Source organism: Lissotriton helveticus, chromosome 5_1 (assembly GCF_964261635.1).
Source record: "Lissotriton helveticus chromosome 5_1, aLisHel1.1, whole genome shotgun sequence".
NCBI lineage: Eukaryota > Metazoa > Chordata > Amphibia > Caudata > Salamandridae > Lissotriton > Lissotriton helveticus.
Genome location: NC_136065.1, coordinates 959,075,420 through 959,090,989, shown reverse-complemented (window position 1 = coordinate 959,090,989; position 15,570 = coordinate 959,075,420). Strand labels below are relative to the sequence as shown.

Genomic DNA, 15,570 nt, shown 5'->3' with positions numbered 1-15,570 from the left:
AAAACCTAAAGGACACTCTTGTACACACTCGCCCCAGGCAAAATACCCGGATGCCTGTAACTAACAGTGTTACTATGACCCCTCTGTCAGGACATTTCCCCTGCGGTACTTGTGTTGCTTGTAAAACAACAACAGCCACAAAAACTCTACAACTAATGGACAACTTCGTTTGGACACAAAAGCAGTTCACGAACTGTAACGCATCCCATGTTATCTACATGATCCAGTGCCCATGCCAGAAAAAAATACATTGGGATGACTTGCCGCAAAATTAAACTCAGGATAGGTGAGCACAAAAGCAACATCAGGTTAAAAAAGAACACTACCAAACTGTGCTCCCATTTCATGGAACTGAATCACTCCCATGAAGAAATGCAGTGGACAGTCATCGAGATGTTGACCAACAAATCTGGTAACGTGGAAAAAATACTATACGAAAAGGAGCAAAGATGGGTGGACCGCCTACGTACATTTGAGTACGGTTTGAACGGTAACATCGCATGGCATCACTTTGCTAAATGAACTGGAAAAAGTGAAAAAAAAGTGAAATAATGTGAAAACATGTTCATTGCATGTGACTTGACACGTTGTCTCAACCAAAATGAAGAAATAGGTCCATAATCACACAGTATGCAATTAATCATCATCTTTTTTATCAGCATTCCTTTGGAAACATTTTGCAGCCAAATCTTTTCTGCATTTTAACTATAAAAAAGTTCACCAGTATACTGACATCTTACTGCGCCTTTAAACCAGTCAGACCCAACCCCTTTAAAAAAGGAAACAGTAACGCGACTTCCGCACACCGGGGGCAGAGTCAGCACAAGGCTAGAACGTAGCTTCCACGCGGGTAATGGCGGCATGAAAACTCTGAACTTTGTTACGGGTAAGACGTATAATTGCCGTTTTTCCATACTTATAGACGTTTCTCCTCTAACCCAGCTCTGCACTTTTAAGAAGTGGTCCCCCGTTGAAAGCGGTGTACTCTTACACAGCAGGTAAGAGCCGAATGCGCGTTTGCAAACACTAACGTTTTAAAGGTTTTTTTGAGTAATACGCAAATGCCCTTTTCCTAAAGTCACTCCAGACGCTATGTCGTATTTTTCAACTACAGCGCGGCTATAGATTTTGAGCTACTTTAGAAGCATGAGCAATGTTTAAGTAAAAATGTTTGTTTAACTCCTGCCTCCCCCATTCTAACATATTCAAGTTGGGCAGGTTGCGAAAACACCCTTGAGCATAAACGCTTCACCACTACACACGTTAATGTTGGCCTTACCATCCGCATAGTAGCAGACACACAAACAGCAGTTATCCATACGGATCCACTTGTTTATAATATATAGCGCATATTATACAGCGCCGGTAGAGTGCGACCTTAGACCACTCGACCATACAGATTGCGCCTACCACATCGAAGTGATTTTAGAGACTTTTCGCTCTGAATATATATAATGTGAATATATGGCAATTATCTCCTAGCGCACTACCACATAAAATCAAGTTGTATCTATAGCTCCCTATCTCCTTCCTTCCAGTCAGTCCAGTGTAATTATAATTATTACCTGTGATTTTGTACAAACCCCCCCCCGCAGAAAACTTAAAATGTAATATTTGCAACAATTAGCCAATATGCTTTAATTTTACCTTTCTTCCTAGATCATGAAGAGCATACTTCTCATAAAATTATTATGAGAAATGGATTACCGCACAAGTAGTGTGAGTAGTATTTTATGTGTAAACTTTATGTCTATCCTATGTTTGTAAGTCCTGACGAAAGCTCCATAGACCTCCTGGCCCAGGGAGCTGAAACATGTCGACAACCCTTTTTTTTTTGCAATACTACATGGCCCAGTAACTCGGCCTATATCTAGTATATAAACCATTTTAACCAATGGAAACTTGCCCTGAAATAAAATTATAAGGCATTTTTTTAAGAACTCTTTATTTTTATTATTTTGTTTTCACCTTCCTCTGTGGGGAAATCCTTTTTGTCTCTGGACACTGCACTCGAGACTGGAGGTGCCTCTGGATGAGGCAAGCAGTACACACAAATAGGAATAACCCTATGATAACTGCCTGAATGTCAATGTGGGGCGGATGAAACCAATATACCGCAATTCCATCTAACATTGACTTCTTTGAGGGTTTCCTTATCCACACTGAACCAAAGCGTGAGCAGTGTTACAAGTGTCCAATTTTGTTGATTAAAAATATACATTACCTTGGGGAAAGAAACGGACACACAAATTCCTCATCCCTCCCTGTTGATTAACCGTGAGAAAAAGAATGGACAAGTCTAAACTTCTTGGGGCATAGCTGGAAGGACTTTTTGTACAGGGAAAATGCTTGTCTTATCAAGAACAAAACAAAATGTGCATCAGCTGCATGCATCTCCCCATATACACCCTTTCAATAACTCTGAATTTGTGAACATGTAGGCGGAATTCACATTAATTGGGTTAGAAATTTCTGACTGACAGTTTACCAGGCGCACTACTGAGCAATGTTATTTACAAAAATCGAAAATGTGAGTGCAATCTTAGGAATACATCTGCAGGAGTAAATGTATTCGTTTTTATCTTGAATCGGGCCCTTTATATATTTTTTTAAATAAATAAAAGGAAAGCCTGGCCCACCAAGGACAGGACACTGACTGGTTTTCAATACTTTTTGTTTCAACTCCACATCACTAATAAAATTCTCCCGAGACAGAGTGAAAAGGAGTCATAATTCCAAGCCTTTAAGCACAGGTGCGTACATTTGCATGCAACAGTTATATTAAAAATCATTATATGCATTGTATATTGATACACTTTGCTTACTTTTCTCTAATGGCTGCGGGTCTGCAAACTTTCTCAGATTCTGCATTGCCTGACCAGTGGTCTTTCCAATTCCTAACATATCTGAAATAATAATGAGGAGTAACCATTTAGTTATCTTCAAAGAAACTCAAAAAAACTGAAGATAGCACTGAAGATAGCAGATAAACAAAATTATATTTATTGAAGTGTGTGTTTGTGTATATGCATGTGTATGTATTTATGTTCGGCAGCATTTATTTAACATACGGTGGTATAAATACCCATATTTCAAAGGGATATTTTATGGAAATGACATTCCCAACCTACTCTACACAGATGTACAAATGTGCATTGCTTAATCAATGTTCTATTCATGAAAAGTAAACAAAACCTGTAATATGTGACATCATCAGCAAGGGATTGCGGGTGCATGAGATATAGTTAGTACAAGTAACTATATGGGAGGAATTTCAAGGGTTTTGTACGAATGAAATGTCCAGCTAACTAGAACACCCCTAAAACCTATAGTTTTTTTCAGTGAATTTCTAAGGTTTTTTAAATGCGAATTCCTAACTATATCAGGCCTGAAACCTATGGTTTTTCCAGTGAATATATATATATATATATATATATATTCACTGAAAAAAACATAGGTTATAGACCATATATAGTTAGGAATTAGCATTTACAAAACCTTATTTTACTCACACAAAACCATTGATATTCGCATTTAATTATTTATATGCTTGTATAGCGCCTGAATAGACCCCCGAAGGGGTATCGCCGCGCTTTTGCCTGTGGAGGAACAGGGCATGTGCCTGAGCCTGTTCCGGAATAACTGAGTGGATGATGAAAATTTAGCTACCAGTGAAAAGGAAAGTTTTGAGCTTTTTCCGGAAGGATAGATGGTTAGTGATAAGTTTTAATGTGTGAGGGAGAGAGTTCCAGAGAGCAGGTCCAGAGTATGCAAGAGCACGGCCTCCCTGCCTAACTTTTTTTATTCTGGGCACCTGTAATAGGTGGAGGTTGCTTGATCGTAAAGAGCGCCCTGGGACATAAGGTTGGAAGGCTTTTGTTAAGTATTTGGGCCCCGTGCCTGTCAGACATTTGTGGATGGTGCACAGAATTCTAAACTTAGTGCGTTGTCGCACTGGTAGCCAGTGTAGTTCCGCCAGCAGAGGATGGGAGGGAGTCCTGGGTGGAGCGTTGAGAACTAGCCTTGCTGCCGTATTTTGGACTACTTGCAGTTTGTTAAATTGGCCTTCGTTAGTTGATAAGAGAAGGCCATTACAGTAGTCCAATCCACTGATGACTAGTGCCTGGACTAGGGTCTTCCTGTGTGTATCAGGAAGGTAAGGGAACACCCTTCTCAACAGTCCAATGGCCCTAAAACAAGTACCTGCAACTTGGTTGACATGTTCTTTAAATGTCAGGGTTTGATCAAATAGCACCCCCAAGATTTTCAAGGTCTGTTTTGGCATAGGAACAGGTCCCTGTTCAGGGGGCCACCACTCACCAGACCACAGTGTCGCAGCCTCCCCGAACAGTAGTACTTCTGTTTTGCCTACATTGCATTGTAGGCAGTTCTTGGCCATCCACTCTGACACTGCCCTCATTCCATCTGCAAAAGATTTTTTCAGGGCAGGTGTGAAGGTTTTAAATGGGAACAGAAGTTGGGTGTCGTCGGCGTATGACACCGGGGTAAACCCAAAGGACCTCACTAAGTCAGCCAGGGGGGCCACATACACATTAAATAATGTGGGGCTAAGGCATGAGCCCAGTGGCACTCCCCTGGTGAGCTCCCTAGAGATGGATTTATGGGAGCCCAACCTGACTTCTTGAGAGCGGCCTGTTAGAAAGCTCTCCATCCAGGACAGTGCTATGCCCCCCAGTCCCACATCCCTCAGACGGCCGAGAAGCACTTCGTGAGACACCGTATCAAAGGCAGCGGATAAATCCAACAGCACCAGAATCATAGATCCCCCCCCATCCAGTGTCATCCTGATGTTATTGGTCACTGCAAGGAGGGCTGACTCGGTGCTGTGGTTGGGCCTGAACCCAGATTGTGAGTGGTCCAGGCCTTCCGTTGCCTCGATATGATTGGAAAGGTAGGTGTTCACGTGCTTCTCAGTCATCTTACCGATGTATGGTAGGAGGGAGATGGGCCGAAGGTTGGAGAGCTCTGTCCAGGGGGAGGCCGCTTTTTTCCTTATAGGGTTTACCACCGCAATCTTCCCTTGGGACTTGCCCTACTGTCAGTGAGATATTCATCACTGACTGGATGGAGGGTCCCAAGAGGGTGATCAGAGGGGCGACCATTTTTGCAGGGAGGTAGTCGTTGGGAGATCCGGTTTTTATATGGTTGATGAGGGGAGGCAAGTCTGAGTCACTGACTGGTGGAAATGAGAGTAGTAGTTTTTATTCTGTATGGGTGGGTCATCAGAGAGGGGGGTCGTGGTTCCTGAGCCCCTGGAGGCAAGGATTTTATTATAGATGAGATTAATTTTATCCTCAAAAAACGTAGAGATCTCATCACAGAGTGATTGGGAAAATTCATCGGGGCTCTCACTGGCTGTGGGTTTTACAAAACTTTGTAAGATTTTAAACAACTCCCTAGGACTGTTACCTGCCTCAGCTAGCTGTAAGCAGAGGCTATTTTTCCTTGCTTGCTTTATGTTTCTATAATAGATTGACTGGGCCTCTTGAAAGAATTTCCTTTCCTTACTACTTTTTGATTTCCTCCATGCTTTTTCAAGTCTTCTGCAATTCTGTTTCTCTTTCCTGAGATCAAGGGTATACCAGCTTTCTTGCTTGATTGGAGGATATTGTTTGTGGAGTTTAAGCGGGGCCAGGGTGTCGATGACTAACTTGAGTGAGTTGTTAAATTTGTCTAATGCCGTGTCTGCTGAGTCCTCATCCATAAAAGTTGGTAGTACCCAGTTATCCCGCAACTTTTCCACCGATATTTTGTGCCATTGGCGGCGCAGAATTGGCGGGGGTGATGTTCTATGCACGGATTTAATCGGGCCAGTCAGATGAAACTCTATTAGAAAGTGGTCAGACCAATTAATTTCTTTGGCAGGTAGGCAGCGTATTTTGGTACTGTTTGAGAATAGAGAGTCCAAAGTGTGGCCACCTATGTGGGTGGCGCCGCTGTTTATTGCCGTTAGCCCCAGATTAGACATGTCTGATGTTAGCGAAATAGTTTCGGGATGTGCTGGGTTGTCCATATGTACATTAAAGTCACCGAGTAGGATAAAGTCCTCCTTGGCTTTAATGTGTGGGGCTAATAGCTCCAGAAGAGATAGGGCAAGGCCTGGATTGGGACCTGGTGGGCGATACACTAATGCACCTTTCCAGGAAATATGGCCAACCGAGATGATCTTAAAGATCATGGTTTCCAGTTGAGGGCTTGACCTTTGCGCTAAGATTGTTACCTTATGTGTGTCTTTATATATGATGTCTAGGCCACCACCAACTTTGTTAATTCTATCAAAGTGTATGATCTTGTAGCCTGATGGGACCCCTAGTGTAATCGCAGTGACCGTGTGGGGCTTCATCCATGTTTCGGTAAAAAAACATATGTCAGGCTGCGTAGAGAAAATAGGATCCCAAACCTGGACTTGATGTTTTGGGAGAGATCGGACATTTAGAAGAAGGCATTTTAATCCCTCTAAGGGTGTTGTTATTGGAGCGTTTTCATTAGTGCTCTTCCTTATAGCTAGAGATTGGAAACGGCATTTTAGGCATGAAAAACCGCCCTCAAGGTGTTGACAAGGAATTCGGGTGCCACAGTGTTCCGTAGGTTGTAAATCTAGGAGAAATTTAGCGGGGTATGTTATGGATCTCATGCTAGCGGGGTCAGGGTCCGTAGAGATAGGGCCCATTGCCTCTGTGCCTCGTACTGCCGCGGACGGGCGCAGACGGGCAGCTCTTTGGCTGGTCTTCGGCGACGCTTCGGCGATGCTGCGCGCGATCGCTGCGCGCTTATAGGGGGCGACGGCTAAATAGGCCCTCAGAAAGCATCCACAAGAGCGCTAACCGCTCAGGAAGTGCCCCCGCAGGAAGTGACTGGCTCTCCCTGACCCGCCCTCCGCGCAACGGTATTGGCTACCGCGTCGGACTGGGGCGGGCAGGAGTAAAGACGAGCACAGGCTTCTTGGTTTGCAGTGAGTGTTCCCTCCCCCTTGTAATCAGGTTTAGGAAGGTGGTACAGATCGCGCCAATTCAACAAGTGTGGCGATGTTGCAATGCGTGCAAATGAAGTGAGTTTTAAAACTAAGTGAGCAAGTTAAAAGGTTCCGTTTTGCAATTTGCACAATGACATCGTTTTTAAGTCAACAATGATTAAAAAATATGCAGGCAGTTAAAGTCTCTCACATGCAACAGTTTTCAGCTCAGCGCGAGGCACATTTGTGTTACCTTAGCAGGCAAAGCGGAACGGGGACTCTGCCACCGTCACCCTTCCGCAGCTTGCAGGTGTTTGGGCTCCGCCTAAATAGGCCCTCAGAAAGCATCCACTAGAGCGCTAACCGCTCAGGAAGTGCCCCCGCAGGAAGTGACTGGCTCTCCCTGACCCGCCCTCCGCGCAACGGTATTGGCTACCGCGTCGGACCGGGGCGGGCAGGAGTAAAGACGAGCACAGGCTTCTTGGTTTGCAGTGAGTGTTCCCTCCCCCTTGTAATCAGGTTTAGGAAGGTGGTACAGATCGCGCCAATTCAACAAGTGTGGCGATGTTGCAATGCGTGCAAATGAAGTGAGTTTTAAAACTAAGTGAGCAAGTTAAAAGGTTCCGTTTTGCAATTTGCACAGTGACATCATTTTTAAGTCAACAATGATTAAAAAATATGCAGGCAGTTCAAGTCTCTCACATGCAACAGTTTTCAGCTCAGTGCGAGGCACATTCGTGTTACCTTAGCAGGCAAAGCGGATCGGGGACTCTGCCACCGTCACCCTTCCGCAGCTTGCAGGTGTTTGGGCTCCGCCTAAATAGGCCCTCAGAAAGCATCCACTAGAGCGCTAACCGCTCAGGAAGTGCCCCCGCAGGAAGTGACTGGCTCTCCCTGACCGCCCTCCGCGCAACGGTATTGGTACCGCGTCGGACCGGGGCGGGCAGGAGTAAAGACGAGCACAGGCTTCTTGGTTTACAGTGAGTGTTCCCTCCCCCTTGTAATCAGGTTTAGGAAGGTGGTACAGATCGCGCCAATTCAACAAGTGTGGCGATGTTGCAATGCGTGCAAATGAAGTGAGTTTTAAAATTAAGTGAGCAAGTTAAAAGGTTCCGTTTTGCAATTTGCACAATGACATCGTTTTTAAGTCAACAATGATTAAAAAATATGCAGGCAGTTCAAGTCTCTCACATGCAACAGTTTTCAGCTCAGCGCGAGGCACATTCGAGTTACCTTAGCAGGCAAAGCGGAACGGGGACTCTGCCACCGTCACCCTTCCGCTAACTATATATCGCGCACCCGCAATCCACTGCTGATCATGTCACATATTACATCATTCATGACATGGTCAGTGACATCACTGATGACATCACTGATGACATCTCAGCACCCCCAGCACCAGAGCCCGCAATGTTTGTATTTTGTCTATATCAATTAGTCTCTGTGGCTATAAGCTTGCTTTCTGCCAGTACCCACACTAAGAAACCAAACACCCATCACAGCTTCAGTAATGGCAATGATGATGGTAATTGCTATGCCATTTGTGACACCATGTGTAAGGCGCTGACAAGTACCATGTACATGCCCCCAGCACCAGTGGGACCTCAAACAGCTCTGCCCTGCTCGAAAGGCTGAAGCATGCATAACTTTACATGTCCTCTTGCTTACCCCTCACGCTTGAAGTACTCTTGTAATGCATTCCTTTAGTTGACATTTATGTTATGGGCCATTGTGGTTATCTAATAAGATTACCGCTACCCAGTCTTTTCTGGGGATATCTGCATACAGTATACTTTGCAAAAGCAATGAGTGTATTTCATCTTCCTGCTCGCTAAGAGTGAACAAAATCCAAGTACTAGGACATTTTTGGCCTTCGAGAACTTCTTACACTATTTCAACAGCCCTGGATATTGCTGCTGATCTTGTCGATGCATGGGTTGAAGTAGGTCGAAGCTCATTCAAAGACCTATGAAACAGGATTGCTTTGATGGGAACTTCAAACTTTAAGCAAAAAATAAAGAACATAGTCCATAGGTATACACTCTCCAAAAGACAGATTATGAATGGCTCAAACATAGCTTACTTAATGGAAATACATATTTAAATTTTTTTTAATTGTGTATATCAATGCTCAAAAACATTTACTTATTTACCTTGCTGTAAAAGGTTCAATTACAATGGACTGGGTAAGTACATTTTGGGAAGACATGTAAATTTGGTTATTTGGACAGGAATAGACAAATATACAACTACATATTAGTATAACAAGTAGGAATAATGGGGTTATATGAATACTCAAAAACACATTGTGAAATGTTTTGGTTCTTATAAAGTTTGGGTGAACACAGGAGTATGTTCGAGCTCATGAAGATGTTTCACTAACAATCACTATGGGGATAATTTATCCAGCGTATATGTTTGGCATTACATATAAATTGTATGTATATCTTTAATGACAGTTACCTGTGGTGTAAAGAATTAAGATCATACAAACATACAATTAGCAAGAACCCCATAACAGGATAACTGAACAATTATGTATGAATTTACGAGGTTTATATAAAATGAATGGGGTAATATCTCATATAGAACTAAAATGAATTAAGGAGAGACAAAACAAGTGATACATGCCCATTTTTCTTCACTTTTTCTTTCGTCTCTTTCAGTCAATTAAACAAGAGCTATTAAGCAAATTGCCAATTTTGATTATGTACATATATGGCAACACATTAGATGCTATTGTTGATAAGTAATGTCCTGAAGAAGCGAGACAAGAAACGATTGTTGGCAGAAAGCAGAACTGAAGAAAATTGTGTTCTTGAAGCTGAACTCTATATTTGGCAAAAGGCAAAACTGCATTGCATGACCGATACAATCAACAATAATTTTATTTGGAAAAAGAGAAACCAACAGCAATTGTGTTGTGTCTGAACTTGGATGTTTATTAACTTAGAAAATTAAAGAAGAACCATTTAAGATAAAGAAAATAAGAGTGAATAATGCTATTCATGTAAAAAAACAACAGACACAAAAAAGCTTTACTATAGTGCTGATGTAACTTTCAAACACCTTTTGTTAGTGTTACCCTATGTTGATTGCTTTAAAAAGAGTACAAGTAGATGATAGCTGCTACCCAACGGGAAACAGGATGGGCACTGTTAGAAACTGAGGTTTCTGATTGGCCGAGTACACACCCTGTCCAAGTAGGAGCCACAATCCTAGTCAGGGTAAGTCAGATACGCAACCTAAACGAACCTGTGCTCACCGTCTTGTAGCCTGGCACAGAGCAGTAAGACTTAACTTAAGAAGCAATGTGTAAAGTTTTTGTGCAACTTCTAAATTACAGTAACACATTGAGAAACACCACGAAAAGACTCCACACCGAATAATAGAGAATATGTATCTGAGTAAAACAAGACCAAAATGACAAAAATACAATCAATAGATGTTGAGATATTAATTTGTAAAGATTAAATCCAAAAACAGTGCTTAAAAGTCAATAGCGCTAAAAGGTTACTTGAGGTCATGCTAGACTGGGGTACATCCAAAATGTAGGCTGACCTCGATGGAGGGCAGGCGGGTAACAGGACCCATGCAGGGCACGCTGAAATAGTACCTTGTATGGAGTAAGAGTTGGGGTCGAAGACAACCCGTGTCAGTTCCGATTTACTCAGTAGGGTCAATACGTTGCAGTCGTGCCTCACAGTTTGTGTCGAGAGCCTGGAGCTGCATCAGAGTTGAGCCTCACAGTGGCGTCTCTGGATCGGCGCTGCATCGTTGTCGAACCTCGCATTCGAGACTCGTGTCGTTGTCGAATTGGCATCGCATTGACAGGCACTGCATCAGTTCCGATCGGTGCAAAAGCATCAATGCATTGATATTTGCCAAAAACAGCTGCAGAACCCACTTCTGAGGCCTAGGACTGGAGGGGGCATCTCATGCAGGGTAGGACTCACAGATGGCAGACAGATGGCAGAGTCCAACAGCAACAGCAGAGTTGCAGGAAGTCTGTTGTGGCCTTGAGACTGCAGAGAACAGAAGGCAAGCCAATAAGCCCTTGGAGAAACTTGGGTTCAATGATGGAGAGAACAGGTCCAGTCCTTCTCACTCCCAGGCAAGAAGTAGTGGGCAGCAGGCCAACACAGCAGAGCAGGTAGCAAAATGGCAGTCCCTCCTACAACATAGCAGCTCTTCTTCCAGGCAGAATGTCCTTGGTTCCAGCAACTTTCTGATTCAGTAGTGTCAGGGGTCCAGTAGTTATACCGAAATGTGCCTTTGAAATGGGGGAGACTTCAAAGAGGCCTCTGAAGATCACACAGTCTCTACCTTTCCTGCCCTGGCTCCAAACTCACTACAGGGGGGTATGCACTGCAGCTCTTTGTGTGGGGTGCAAGTGTCAGCTCCTTCCTCCCAATGTACCTCAGGAAGGCCCATCAGCCTGGTGATGGTCCATCAGATTGCAAATATCACACCTCAGCTTCCTTTGTGTGACTGTCTAGAGGAAATGCACAGCGCCCATCTGCCAGCCAACCCAGACGTGTATTCAGAGAATGGCAGAGGCATAGAATGGTTAAAGTAAGACAATTTCGACTTTCTAAAAGGGGCATTTTCCGACTTACAATTTAAACTCCAACTTCAGAATAAGTTGTGATTTAAAATTGTGAGCCCAGAGACACCAAACTCCAAATCTATCCCTTCCCAATTGGAAATACACTTAAAAGATGTGTTAGGCCAATCCCAATGTTAACCTATAGGAGAGATAGGCCTAGCAGTAGTGAAAAATGAATTTTACAGTTTTTCACTACCAGAACATGTAAAACTCAAAAATACATGCCAGACCTTTTACATACACTGCTCCCTGCTCACAGGGCTGCCTAAGGCCTACCTTAGTGGTGACATATATGTAATAAAAGGGAAGGTTTGGGCCTGGCTAGTACGTTAACTTGTTAGGTTGAAATGGCACTTAAAACTGCACACACAGGCCCTGCAGTGGCAGGCCTGGGCCATCGTTAAAGGGCTACTGAGTGGGTGGCATAACCAGTGCTGCAAGGCGACTTGTAGCATTTACTTTACAGGCCATGGGCACATATACTGCCCTTTACTAGGGACTTATAAGTAAATGAAATATGGCAATTGTGGATCAGCCAATGATACCATGTTTTGGGTACAGAGCAGATGCACTTTAGCACTGGTTAGCTGTGATAAAGTCGACAGAATCCAAAAGTCAGCAAAAATGAAGACAACAAAACATGGAATGAGGAAGGCAAAAAGTCTGAGGTGACCCTTCAGAAAAGGCTATTTCCAAAAAGCAGCCTCACCCTATCTCCCACGACTCCAGGTCCTCTCTAAGAGAAATATATAAGGCTTACTGCCAAGACAGATGCTTGGAGATGGTACCAGTCTGGCAACAGTCTCTACAAACCATTCTAGGAGCAATGTAAAGCCTTATTTCAAGATGCTCCTATGTCCAAATTTGTATGTTGGGATTAGTACACTTTTTATTGGTTTAATTGCTAATTTTATTTGGCATGAATGGGTGAGATTCTGGTTTCCCTGTTTTAGTCTCTTTTCCTGTTGCCTCATTTCTCATAGTGTAAGTCTAACATGATTTCTAGGTTTGTGTCTTTGAATGGCCTCAAGCTTTGAGACTGCAAGACTCTATCCAGCCCTTTTCACTACCCTTGCCAGTCTCTCATTTCTAACAGCCTCACATTTTTTTGCGTGTCTGCTTTAGGAGCATTGTAAATTAACTGGTAGCATTTGGCTTTAAAGATCCTACAGCAGTAATTCTGTCTGTCATGGAACGGGAGAAAAATAGAATGCAAGGGTGCTGTCATTCAAATGCCATTTGATTACTTGGGCCTCTTTACTTGGGACTTAAACCATTTTACCGCTGAAGTTGACTTGCCTCCCCGCTTCTGCTGAGCCCTTTTTTGATAGTTATGGAACCGTTAACTGGGGATGATGGGTAAGAAAAAGTGCTGGGGTCCACACAAACCACACTACCCTGAATTCCTTTGGGTCTCTGGGCTTTAGAAATGCTCACGGTTGGTAGGGGTCTCTTGTTGCCTGCTGACCTAGAGCATGATTAGTGCAGTCATTAGCCATGGCAGCGCACTCTCTCTGCGGCACATGTTAAAAATACAATTAAAAGAAAATACTTTTTCACTTGGTTGTCATAAGGATGTGGATACTTGAGGAACAGGGTTAAACTAAGAATCTTGGGGCTTTAGGGCTGGGAGTGCGGCCTGATGCTAGGGTGTGGCAAACCCACCCCAATATTCTTTCTAATGGACTTTTTACCACTCACCACTCCCTACCCATGTGACAAAAAGACAGTTGTGGCCTTTTAGGAGTGGGGATCAGGCCGGGTACCTGGGAGACAATCTCACCCATCTTCTTTTGTTTTTTTATTTTCCCCAGTGTTTAAGTAAAATGTCTTCCCCCATCCACCTGATGGGGGCAGATGGGAGGGTAAACCACCCAATCTGTTGGGTTGCTCATATAATCAAGGAATTACCTTTGTCTGACAATTTTGCCTTTGATCACAGAAGTTTGATTCTCTACACAGGTCCTCTTTTGGATAGGCACTTTTGTTTTTCTGAAAGTCAATAAGACTACATTTCCCCTCTAATGATTCTATGTTCTGACTGCGCACTATGTGTCTGTAGGAACCTTTAGAATAAGTTTATTCGTGCTCCTCAGGTGTACTCCCTGCGCTGGAGTATGAGCTTGAATAGGTGAAGGTAGCACCCACACAATCAGTATGGGTGTCTCCTGGGGCACAGAAATGTGCGAAAATTCTGCTAACAGATTCTTCAAAATTAAATCAGGAAAACTATACGATTAAGTCTTCAAAGTATTTCACTCATACTTCATTTAATGTTCACATAATCTTTTTCAGTTCCATAATTCGGCATATATGTTGATAGTCAAAAGCAAATTAGGCAATTATCATTCCATGGTTTGACTGCATAAACTTTAGTATTCCAATGCATTTCGGCAATACATGAAGAAATGGCGGAGCCAGATAAAAGATTTCCCTGATGAAGGCATGTGTTGCCGAAATGCATTGGAATACTAAAGTTTATGCAGTCAAACCATGGAATGATAATTACCTAATTTGCTTTTGACTATCAACATATATGCCGAATTATGGAACTGAAAAAGATTATGTGAACATTAAATGAAGTATGAGTGAAATACTTTGAAGACTTAATCGTATAGTTTTCCTGATTTAATTTTGAAGAATCTGTTAGCAGAATTTTCGCACATTTCTGTGCCCCAGGAGACACCCATACTGATTGTGTGGGTGCTACCTTCACCTACATTTCCCCTCTAGCCAGTAAAATTATGTTCAGGTCTGAAACATTATCCTTTCTCTTTTTTTATAAGTGGATCTACGGAGGAGGTTCTATATCTGTTTCTGAGTGGTTACAAAAATGTCTTCCGTGATGGGAGGTATCCTTACCTTATGCATGGCTCTCTGGGCACATCGTTCTTTAGTTGTGTGGTCTTTAGCCAGGACCTGCAACAGCTCCATGTACCACTGAACCCACTGTGCACAGCCTTTGGCCATGCAAAGCATGCTCTGGGTGCAGGTGTTGCACCCATGGCACTGAAGCGGCACTACCTGCACTCATCCTGCTTTCTCTAACGTACGAGGAAGAAGTGGGCTGTTTATTACACTGAATGGAGCTGAATAGGGCATGCCATAGGCAGCCCGCTTTGTCATTTTCTACCAGGCCCATCCAGTTACTCAAATGACATCAATATCATCTCTTCTAGCAAGTGCTTTTTTAACGAAAACTGATCCTAATGAATAGGGTCCAGCTTGTATACGTTGTAACCCCACATGCACAGGTGACTCCTGCATGACCAGCCACAATTGAAAAAAGTTTGCTTGTGCTGATTGATAGTACAAAAACTTGATGTGGCCTCCCATTTAATGCATGGTTGACCACCACCTCAAATCAGTTGTGGTAGCAACTGCCTAAGCTGTTGAAAATACTTGGCCGGGAGATGGAAAAGAACATTATTGAATAGGTATATAAACGTGTAGTTTAATCATCTTGAAAATGGGGATCTGCCTGCATTGACACCTGCAGCACCAGCCAGCATTCCAATCAAGTTTTAAAACCCTCCAGTGCAGCCCCATAGTGCCAATATCGGCAACATTCATACGTTCTCATACAGCAACCTACATAAATAAACCTCACAACACCTTCTTAGTGGAGACATGTCCTGCAGGTTTATTTGCATAACCAATATGCCAACATGGTGGGTCATCTTACGGGTGATCTCAGGGCAGGCCATCCCCTATGCTGCCTGCCCGCCTGATGAGCCAAATTGCACTGTGGCCATCGCCAATCGGTGATTATCAATCATTGGGAGGGGCTATCCCTCCCATCAGTGGACCGCCAGTCCACTCCCTTGCTCACGCCCCCCAAAAGGAGGGCGGACGTTCCAGGCCAACCCCGGTTGCTGAGACCCACAACCGCCCGTCGGACTAACGGGGCGCCGTAGTTCTTCCAGGCGACGCGCTAAGACATTCCTGGGTATCCTTGGCTTAGCACCCTTGTTTTGCTGCTGCAGTA

The 15,570-nt window shown here is 43.5% G+C and overlaps 1 protein-coding gene across 1 annotated transcript in view; it reads right to left on the bottom strand.

The window, feature by feature from the left end:
- Positions 1 to 15,570, bottom strand: part of CFAP46 (cilia and flagella associated protein 46) — a 1,487,057-nt gene that overhangs the window by 22,957 nt on the left and 1,448,530 nt on the right. Inside the window, exon 60 of the mRNA XM_078643461.1 lies at positions 2,826 to 2,906. Coding sequence (XP_078499587.1) covers positions 2,826 to 2,906 — 81 coding nt within the window. The remainder of the gene's footprint in view (positions 1 to 2,825; positions 2,907 to 15,570) is intronic.